At 36.6% G+C, this 11470-nt stretch overlaps 1 protein-coding gene across 2 annotated transcripts in view; it reads left to right on the top strand.

Annotated features, from left to right (window-relative positions):
- Nucleotides 1–473: 473 nt before the first annotated feature.
- The window catches only part of myo7ab (myosin VIIAb), a 68772-nt gene continuing 57775 nt past the window's right edge, over nt 474–11470 (top strand). For both annotated transcript variants that reach the window (XM_062048987.1, XM_062048986.1), the window contains exons 1-2: nt 474–563; nt 2228–2295. In XM_062048987.1, coding sequence (XP_061904971.1) covers nt 2278–2295 — 18 coding nt within the window. In that variant the 5' untranslated portion in view covers nt 474–563; nt 2228–2277. The remainder of the gene's footprint in view (nt 564–2227; nt 2296–11470) is intronic.

Genomic DNA, 11470 nt, shown 5'->3' with positions numbered 1-11470 from the left:
CTTTTGTTTGGTTCAGGTATGTAAAAAAATCAAAAGAACGATAACAAAATGAAAATAAAATATTTTCTCATCTGAATAATATTAAATGTTTTGTCTTTCAAAGTTTTTTTTTTTTAATTTCACAAAAATATGAAAACAGTTTTGAAAGGAAATAATATCGCTTTCTAGAAATCACTTGTCAACGTTAAAAATATTATATTTCCAAAATTATATTCAATCTAATTGTTTTGCTTTTTTAATATTTGTATTTTTAAAAATTCAGTTTTTTTACATTTATTCTTATTGTTATTGTGTTAATGAATAATTTCGAAATGATATCAATGACACTCAAGCTGCGCTTCTAACTACTGTATCAGCTCATAATATTTACCTTTGAATATTTTTTGGAATTAATATCAGTTTATTTTAGATACATTTCACTTTTGCTTTCTGTTTTAATTGTCAACACCAACAAAAAGTCTGTCTCTCTTTGCAGAGGCTGCGACACTAATGGACGAGCGGAAGCCGAGGCCTTTAGTCGACTTCCTAGGCCATTAATGAACTTTCCAAGTCGCTCCTGCCATGTAAGTCTTAATTATTGCCATTGTCACATAAAAAAAAAAAATCAACATTATGATCAAAATAATGTTTTCTATAGAGCAGTAGCGAAAGTTCACCTGTACCCAAAACATTTGCATGTTAGCTAGTGCAGCTAAGCCAGCTTTGAGCTTTTAACGCATGAATAAACCTACATTTTCTTGAAGGCACACGCCCACAGGGTTAATAATGGAAAAATATATATATATACATCAAATTAATTTAACTTAAATATAACTAAGGTTTTTTGCTGCCTTTAGACTGCATACATTGCTAACATAAGATGCTAACATGCTAGCAGTTAGCTACCTTTAAGCAGTAAGACCCAAATATAGAAAAACCTAAAAAAAAATTGTTTTGACCTTTCAGATGTTGTTGTAGGAGGCATTTGATGCAGAAATTGAAGAGTTAAAAAAAAATGTATGTATGTTTTTAGAGAAATGTTGTAATATTGCAACACTGGGCTTTGATGGGAGCAGAATTTCTGTATTTGTACTCACGTTGTCTGAACAACTAAGGGTTCATTTGCAGGGTTGATTGCTTACTTAGCCCCATAACGGTATATACCATTAATAATAATCACACATTAGTTATATTTTTATGAAGTCATTTATTACAAATATAAAAAATATGAAACAAGATAAAGCTCTTAAAAAACGCTTTTTCCCCCTCTTCTTTTCTTTTCATGACATTGGTCATGAAGACTTTCATTGGTGGTGAAAGTCCTAAAAACAGTCCCTGTCGTCTGTAAAACGTCTGTAGAATGTATGCTATCCATGTACAGAGAAAATACTTCAGCCAGTGATGTAGTGGAGGGAATACAACCTGTTTGAGCCCACTGCAACAAGCCAGCTATTTGACTACCACATTCACCCAGTGTTGTATAATTGCAACAATTATATAACAAGCTCTAAATGAAATTTGATGCATCTGTTCCACAAAAACTACATATGTACATGCTCGAGATATTGTAATAACAACCAAAGAATATATAAAAGACATTTTAATTACTTTAATCTGATGAATCCAGTCCAATGAAACAAATACTGTAGATTTTGTTCGAAGGAAACCTTGAGAGGTTGTGTGAGTTCATGCCCAGAAGGCATGACTTATAAACAAATGTACAATCCGATAGCCTTGTGAGACTGAACAATAGGACCCAATGACTATGTAAATGTGGTAAAAAAAATATATAACAGATTGTTTTTTAGGATGGTTAAAGGTAACGTTGTAATTTTACAACACGGGGTGTTACAGGGTTAAGAATAAACTGTCTACCTAGGACATCGCCAAAGCATTTTATGCCACAAAAGGTGACAAACTGCAACGTCTTTGCTGTTTCCGACGCAAAATTGTATTATTGACGTTTGAGGTGGCAAACACGGTACACCAACCTAAACCAAAATGGTGTAACATAAATGGCGGCCTGGTGGAGGAGAAAATGATTCAGCAGTCATACGTAAACTATGCTGGGTACTTAAGTGACGGGATTAGCTCCTGGAATCCAATAAGCCCCCCTTTTTTACTTACCAACCCCCACTTTTTTACTTACCAACCCCGCCTTTGCTGCCTCTTTTCCTTCCACTGGACACCTTAGTGAATAACTCATTTTCATGTTCTCGTTATTGTTATTTTTTTGTTACTCTTGCAGCGCCCACACATGTGAGTTCTGATGTCCTGGATTCAAACCGAGACTGAACCATGGTCATTCTGCAGCAGGTAGGCCTGCCTGAAACACATCATGCATTGCCACATAACATGGACTTATCATTGACAGTACATGTTTGTGGATATGGTCCTATTGTATTGAATGAAAGTGTCTCTAAACATTTGACATAAACTAATGATAAACAACACAAAAGCTTGTGCTTGACCCCCCCGAGAATGTTAGGGTCCTGACAAAACGTTTGGAAAACCCTGACTCAGCCTTTATTGCATATTTATTTACAGACTAACATAATTTTGTATTACATTATCGTTTCTTTTGTTAATATCATAGTCCGTTCTGCAAAAAGGTAAGCACACAGCTTGTGGACAGGGACCCACATTTAAAATATACAGTCGTTTGTGTCATCTCATGGATGATTTAGCCATTGCTTTACCACTTTTGACGTGTGTTTGGGGTCATTGTCCTGTTGGAACACCCAACTGCACCCAAGACCCAACCTCCGGGCTGATGATTTTAGGTTGTCCTGTCCCATTTACTCTCTGTAAAGCACCAGTTCAATTGGCAGAAAAACAGGCTCAGCGCATGCTTGACGGTAGGCATGGTGTTTCTGGGATTAAAGGCCTCACCTTTTCTCCTCCAAACATATTGGTGGGTATTGTGGCCAAACAGCTCAAATTTTGTCTAATCTGACCGCAGAACTTTCCTCCAGAATGTCTGATCTTTGTCCATGTGATGTCAAATGAAACAAAAATTGAGCTGTTTGGCCACAATACCCAGCAATATGTTTGGAGGAGAAAAGGTGAGGACTTTAATCCCAAGAACACCATACCTACCGTCAAGCATGGTGGTGGTAGTATTATGCTCTGGGCCTGTTTTGCTGCCAATGGAACTGGTGCTTTACAGAGAGTAATAGGGACAATGAAAAAGGAGGATTACGTCCAAATTCTTCATGACAACCTAAAATCATCAGCCCGGAGGTTGCGTCTTGGGCGCAGTTGGGTGTTCCAACAGGACAATGACCCCAAACACACGTCAAAAGTGGTAAAGGAATGGTTTAAATCAGGCTAGAAGTAAGGTTTTAGAATGGCCTTCCCAAAGTCCTGACTTAAACGTGTGGACAATGCTGAAGAAACAAGTCCATGTCAGAAAACCAACAAATTTAGCTGAACTGCACCAATTTTGTCAAGAGGAGTGGTCAAAAATGCAACCAGAAGCTTGTGGATGGCTACCAAAAGTGCCTTATTGCGGTTAAACTTGCCAAGGGACATGTAAGCAAATATTAACATTGCTGTATGTATACTTTTGACCCAGCAGATTTGCTCACATTTTCAGTAGACCCATAATAAATTCATAAAAGAACCAAACTTCACGAATATTTTTTGTGACCAACATGTGCTCCAATCACTCTATCACAAAAAAATAAAAGTTGTAGAAATTATTGGAAACTCAAGACAGCCATGACATTATGTTCTTTACAAGTGTATTTACACTTTTGACCACGACTGTAGATGGATTTATACATTTCAAAAGCCATATTGAATATTTAATGAATAAATTATCTGAATATGTCGGTCTACTCTCAAAATTGAGGCACTTTCTTCCTTTTAACGCTCTCCTAATTCTGTATCGGACTCTATTTGAACCACATATAAACTATTGCAAAATCTTGACAAAATTGGTGCAGTTCAGCTAAATTTGTTGGTTTTCTGACATGGACTTGTTTCTTCAGCATTGTCCACACGTTTAAGTCAGGACTTTAATTGTAGCCTGATTCAAACCATTCCTTTACCACTTTTGACGTGTGTTTGGGGTCATTGTCCTGTTGGAACACCCAACTGCACCCAAGACCCAACTTCCGGGCTGATGATTTTAGGCTGTCCTGAAGAATTTGGAGGTAATCCTCCTTTTTTATTTGTCCCATTTAATCTCTGTAAAGCACCAGTTCCATTGGCAGCAAAACAGGCCCAGAGCATAATACTACCAACATCATACTTGACGGTAGGAATGGTGTTTCTGGGATTAAAAGCCTCACCTTTTCTTTTCCAAACATATTGCTGGGTATTGTGGCTAAACAGCTCAATTTTAGTTTCATCTTTATAAAAGTTTGGTTCATAAAAGAACCAAACTTCCTGAATGTTTTTTGTGACCAACAAGTATGTGCTCCAATCACTCTATCACAAAAAAATAAGAGTTGTAGAAATGATTGGAAACTCAAGACAGCCATGACATTATGTTCTTTACAAGTGTATGTAAACTTTTGACCACGGCTGTATATAAACACCAAGGAATTTAGTGCTCTCAACTCTCTCAATTGCTTTACCACTTATTTTAATCAGCATCCTATCAAAGGTTTTACGGCTTCTGTTTGAACGAAATATCATAAAGTTTGTTTTATTTATATTTAAGGATAATTTATTACATTTGAACCAATTATCTGGTTTAACTAATTTTTTGTGTGACATGAATACATTTGTTTCATCAGCAAAAATTACTTTGTGAAGAATAATTGATGAGTTCACAAAGTCATTTATATATAATATAAAAAGAAGTGGTCCCAATATGGAGCCTTGTGGAACTCCACATGTTATAATTTTACTTGGAGATTTGCTGTTATTTATTTGCACATATTGCTCCCTTTCAAATAAATAACTTCTGAACCAACTGAGTGCAACCCCTTTGACACCATAGTGTTGAAATTTCCTCAATAAAATTTCAAAATCAACGGTATCAAATGCCCATCCATCCATTTTCTACCGCTTGTCCCTTTTTGCTTTTGATAAATCAAGGAAAACACCGATTCCACACTCACCATTATCATGGATTTTTTTCAATTAGATCAAGGATTGCCATACAGGTGGTATTCTTCTTCCTAAATCCGTATTGGGATGGGATGAGAGTATTTAGTTTATCCAAGTATCCGCTTAGTCTATTGTACACAACCCTCTCGAGCACCTCTGATAATGTTGGTAGAATCGATATAGATCGATACTTTTGCAAGTTGTTTTTATCACCAGCTTTGTGAATTGGTATAATGTTTGCAATCATTATAAGCTGAGAAGTACAGTAAAGATCCAAAGTAAACAAAAAACATGGCCGACACGTATTTAGGGCTATTACACAAGCTAGCCGCTAGTGTTTTTGGCAGCCGTTCATTTTGTTCATTTGACTTTAACGTCTTATATTTGAACACAGATAACCATGCAAATCCGATAAACATCTATGTTTGGTATAATAACTAATTAATGATAAGGAACTAGAATATCAAAAAATAAATATTGTTGCCCAGTGGTCCAGACCCTTCAGTTTGAGAAAACCTGATTTAGAAAAAAAGATGGACTTGGAGTATGTCCATCCAGTTGCTTAATTTTGTTGGAAAAAAACAACAAATAATACACATGACACAAAAATATAGTCATTATTATTTCAAATGGCAACTTTCTAGCTTCAAGAAACACTAAAAGAAGTCAAGGATATCATTTGTGGTAGTCAGTTTAATTGTCACATCAAGCAGAGTAAATAGAAATATGGAATCAGTCAATTCTGAGGAAAAAAAAAAATGGATTTATGGAAAACAAAACAAAAAACACACCATGAGTGTTTTGATGCACCACCTTTGGCTTTTATACAAGCTTGCATTGTCTGAGGCACGGACTTAACGAGTGACAAACTCTTCGTCAACCTTGCTCCAACTTTCTCTTATTGCTGTTGTCAGGTCAGCTTTGTAGTTGTAAGTTTTCTTCAATTTTCACCGAGTCATTGTTTGTGCTTTACGAAATAAGTCCTGATAATTGTCGGTAACTACTTGTTTATTAACGTTAAACGTTAAATGCCTTTAAAACCCGACTCATTACATTTTTATTTCCAAAAAGACCATTTAGGCCGGCTTAGGTTTTATAGCACACACTGGAAGGTAAAAATCCATAAGTAAACAAAAAGAATGATCGACGACTGTGATAAGTGTTTGCGGTACGTTGTAGTCAACATACAGAAAGCTAGCGGAAAAATATTTTTCTTTGGCAAATTCTCTTTTTTCGCAATGTTTTACGAGCGTTTTCAACAACAAATTCTAACACCGATTACCAAGTGGACCAGACAAATGGCAATTTCGAATACACGGGTGTGTAATTCAAGGCCCGGGGGCCGGATCTGCCATTTTGGAAATAATATGCATCAATAAAGTACTTTTTTTATACTAACTAAATGTATTCGTTATTTACATTTTGACAATTGCATATACTTTCAACTTTATTATTATCTTATGATGCAACATACATTTTATACATACCAAAAATATTTTCTGTTAAATTAAAGAATAATCACTGAAATATCTGCTTGACTTATGATTTCAAAGTACGTTATCAGTCAAATTGTAAACTGTAAAAATGAAAATAGATTTTATGGTAAAAATCTGGTAACTGAGCTGCCAGTTTTTTTACTGTTAAAAAATGGTACTGTTTTTCCATGTACAGTAATAAAAACAACAACAGCCGTAGATTTTACAGTAAACAACTGGCAGCTCAGTTGCCAGAATTTTACCGTAAAAAAACCGCTAAGTTTTTTCTATTTACAGTAATACTCTAAAAACCACATTACATTTTACAGTAAAATTCTGGTGACTTGTGTAGATTTTACTGTCAAATCTACAGAATTTTTTTTATAGTTTACATTTAAAAAAAAATGTTTTTAATGAATTGCACAGGGCATTGTGTAATAAAATTAGGCAAATCCTTGTGCATTCATATTTATATATTATTGACCATTACAAGCTGAGGGCAGCCATAACTGCCATGTGGCTCACAATGAAAACAAGTTTGACACCCGTTTTCTGATACAACCAGTAAAAAGTAATGTTAAAGTATGCGGATCATTTTAGTCCTGACGTACATTTGGGGAACAGTGACTTAATAGTTGATATGTGTGAAGCTAACGTGTGGCAAGTATATAGTACGGGTGTCCAAACTTTTTGACAACTTAAAAATTCCACAATTTTCAGTGAGCACTGCAGGTTGTGTTGTCTATGACCATGTGTGTTGACCTTTACGTTAGTTGCATTTATTTATTTTTTTGCACCATGACTCGGGAAGGTTGTTTGGATTGTTTCATAAGTAAATTGCAGTGCTGTTACTTCATAGTACTTCCAAGGGTCATTGATCCCATTTGCTCACATTGTCCACAAGATGGCAGCAAATATGTAGCATTCAGAGACCGACTGGTAACTAAGATTAATTTGAAAGCACTCTGCGATGCTTTGTTGAACTCGTGATGTCTCGCGGGCCAAATTGAAGAGGCTGGTGGGCCGCACTTGGCCTGCGGGCCGTAGTTTGTACACCCCAGGCATAAAGCGACACCCCATAACAATTTCTGCATAGAACCATCGTAGTGCGGGGTCAAGAGTGGCATTCCATTGTGTTTTTCTTAGACTGACGTGGGAAACTTCTAATTTTCTGAAACATTTAACGTCACGCTGTTGTCAAAAATCTGTTTTAGAATTAGCATACCATTCCAGCCTGATTAATTCTCCTATATTCTGATAATTGTCAAAAACTACTTGTTTAACATTAAACGTCAAATGCCTGAGAGAGACGACTAATTCCAAAGGACTTGTCCTCTCGTCCTTTTGACTTTGAGAAGGATCATTCCGCCTGCGACAATCTGGGGAATGGGAGTCAATTGGCAGTGACTGCCCCCGTCACTCACCATTTTAGTCTACTTTGCTTAAAGCCAGATAAGCTCAAGCCAATTACACTATCAGCCAAGGAGAAGATGAAAAATGTGATAAACTTGTGAGGGATCAAGACGCCGGAACAAAGTAAAAAGATGCTGCTAAAGCTTCAGTTGGCTTGATAACGGTGAGGAATTTAGTCGTGAATTATACAAAAAGACAAGCAATATAGCAAACTTATGTGAAGTCTTCTACTTAGGTTGGAAAGGGGTTGGAAAATGTATGGACATTTCTATAGGAAGTCAAAATAGGGAATTTTGGAAATATTCCAAACTGGAAAGTTGATAAAAAACGTCAATTACTTACATTTTGAAATCAAATGCGATATACAATGCAGTAGCGTGCACGCATTGCGACACTTTACCACACAACACAAAATTCCGCAGCTTAACTTCCTATGGAAATTTACAGGGAATTTTGGTGTGGTATGTTATTGTCTTTATTGTCATTGCACAAGTACAACGAAATTTTCTTTTCACCACAAACCCGTCCAAGATTAAACACACATTGTTCAGGTAGACAGAATAAAGCTAGACAGATGGATCACCACTACGGCGCTCCGTAAAAGCTGGGAAAAGGGTAGACGCTGGGGTGGAATGAGTAAAAAAAAGTTGATCTCAGACTGGACACTATAGGGTAGAGGGCAAAGACTGGTGCCGAGAAAAAACATGATAGCCAATAAGCACACACACATTTTACACAGAAACCACAAGACTTGCAACAGGAGGGGAGGGAGCAGGCTAACTCTAACCCGTTTGTTTCGTCTTTGCCGCACTGTCTTCAAGGGGAATCTCAAAGCAATAACCTTGCTATGTTGCAGCCAGGGAAAACAATCAAGATTAGTAGAAACGTTGTGTTTGAGCGACTGAAAACAAATGTACTTTTCACTCTTAATTGTCTATTTCTGATCCTCAAATTCATCCCGCAGGGCAGAGGATTCGATGTTATAAAGTCTGAGTGTCCACAGTTCTGGCCGCATCCTCCAATCATTTGTGGCAGCTCTGGGGTGCTTTGAATGGCTGCCAGCATCTTCCAATTTTTTCATACAGTGCAACACTTACTCCAATCAGCAGGTGTACTGTTATCATGATTCCGAATAGGTAGATATCGTCAACGTCCTCGACAGGAAGGGTTGCCCGGCACGCAGCACTCCGCTCCTCCCAAGAGTCCGTCGTGTGTCCTGCAACAACTTTTCCGATAGGACAGACAGGTTCCCCTGAACCCGAGAATTTTGTTCAGAGCACAGGTGATCAATTCCATTGTTTAGATTTTGGAGAGCAGTGCAAAAAGAGGCAACACGACAGTCAGACAAAACAGGAGAGACAAGAAGCAAGCAGATCAGACACGGGTAGGGGAGAGAGTGTGACCGTCTTTGCCAAGAGCCAAGAGAGAAAAGAAAACAGAGCACACTTGAATCTGGAATGATTCAGCAATCCAAAATTTCAGAATTCGGTTTTGAATGTATGAAATGTAGGAATCAACACTGGGGTGAGCGGCAGTGTCTTTGCGTTGGCTGATCTCCTCACTTTCTCAGTCCTAATTCAGTTTTTTGTTTTGTTTCTGTCATTTTAGTTATTGTTTATTTTTATCTTTATACGAGTCGAACAAGAATAATCTAAGACAAAAGACAGCAGAACCCAGTGAAGCTCCAGTTCGCCCAATACTGGTGAGATGTTGCCAAAATCGAGTCGGACACCATCCAAAAAGTTAAGCAATATGGCAGACTTGTCCGATACTTGCTAGACAGTAGACCAGGGCTAATAAGATGGCGGCCCTGGGGCCAGATTTGGGCCAAACTGTGAGTTCGGTTTAAAATTTTGTAGACAAACATTTTTGCAGAAAATTCCTAAAAACACGAGAGTATTCCTGTTGTATCAAGGACCTAGGACCACTGTATATACACATTGTCACATATTTGCATTGATAATTTAACCTGGTTAGCAAACATAAAACACTCAGGCCCAAATTTGTGATTTACATAACTGAGGCGTTCCTCAAGGCCCCCCATTAAGTCCTCTTCTTTTTGGCAGTTACAATTTTTTTTCCCGTTATTTGATGTATGTATCTAAGGTGTTGCTGTACCTTGTTTACTTCAGATGCAGTCAGTAGTAATTCGTTCAACTTCTTTATTTATACTAGTAGTGTTCCTCAAGGTTACATTTTAGGTCCTCTCTTTTTTAATCATTTGGGCTATTCAACTGGTGGCCTGCGAGTTTAGTTTCATAAACTTGTGAGAGACTCACATTTTTGCAGAAAGTCCTTAATCAATCAATCAAATGTCTACTGTAGAGGATGCTGGTTCTCTGGAATATACAAAATAAGACTAATAGTGAAGGCCGAAGTCCAGCCTTTCGATCTTTAGCTTTTTGGAAATGTGACCCATCCCAAAACAATTTAGTTGGATATCACTGCAGTTGACCCTCAACTGGAATGATTCAGCAGTCTAGGAGCTGAAATATATATAGGTAGTCCAAAAGAAAAAAATGTAGGACTTTAAAGGCCTACTGAAATGAAATGTTCTTATTTAAACGGGGATAGCAGATCCATTCTATGTGTCATACTTGATCATTTCGCGATATTGCCATATTTTTGCTGAAAGGATTTAGTAGAGAACATCGACGATAAAGTTTTGGTCGCTGATAAAAAAGCCCTGCCTGTACCGGAAGTAGCGTGACGTCACAGGTTGAACATTTGCACATTCAGATCTATCCGTCGATGATGTGTTTTATATAATTTTTTGAGCAATGTCAGTTTTAACGTAAAAATCTGCATGCATGGCAGATTTGTGTCATTAGTGTCAACATTGCAACATTTTCTCATTACATTACACCTATTTGATCTTTAATTCCATTTTTTTTTTATTCTTTTGTAATGGTATTTTTAAAATGGGCAGGGGTTATTAAAAAATTAGCTGCGGGCCGCACTTTTTGTATATATATATATATATATATATATATATATATATATATATATATATATATATATATATATATATATATATATATATATATATATATATTAGGGATGTCCGATAATGGCTTTTTGCCGATATCCGATATGCCGATATTGTCCAACTCTTTAATTACCGATACCGATATCAACCGATACCGATATCAACCGATATATACAGTCGTGGAATTAACACATTATTATGCCTAATTTGGACAACCAGGTATGGTGAAGATAAGGTATTTTTTTTAAAAAATGAATCAAATGAAATAAGATAAATAAATTAAAAACATTTTCTTGAATAAAAAAGAAAGTAAAACAATATAAAAACAGTTACATAGAAACTAGTAATTAATGAAAATTTGTAAAATTAACTGTTAAAGGTTAGTATTATTAGTGGACCAGCAGCACGCACAATCATGTGTGCTTACGGACTGTATCCCTTGCAGACTGTATTGATATATATTGATATATAATGTAGGAACCAGAATATTAATAACAGAAAGAAACAACCCTTTTGTGTGAATGAGTGTAAATGGGGGAGGGAGGTTTTT

Source organism: Entelurus aequoreus, linkage group LG05, assembly GCF_033978785.1.
Source record: "Entelurus aequoreus isolate RoL-2023_Sb linkage group LG05, RoL_Eaeq_v1.1, whole genome shotgun sequence".
Taxonomy (NCBI): Eukaryota; Metazoa; Chordata; class Actinopteri; order Syngnathiformes; family Syngnathidae; genus Entelurus; species Entelurus aequoreus.
This window is presented reverse-complemented; position numbering and strand designations above follow the sequence as displayed.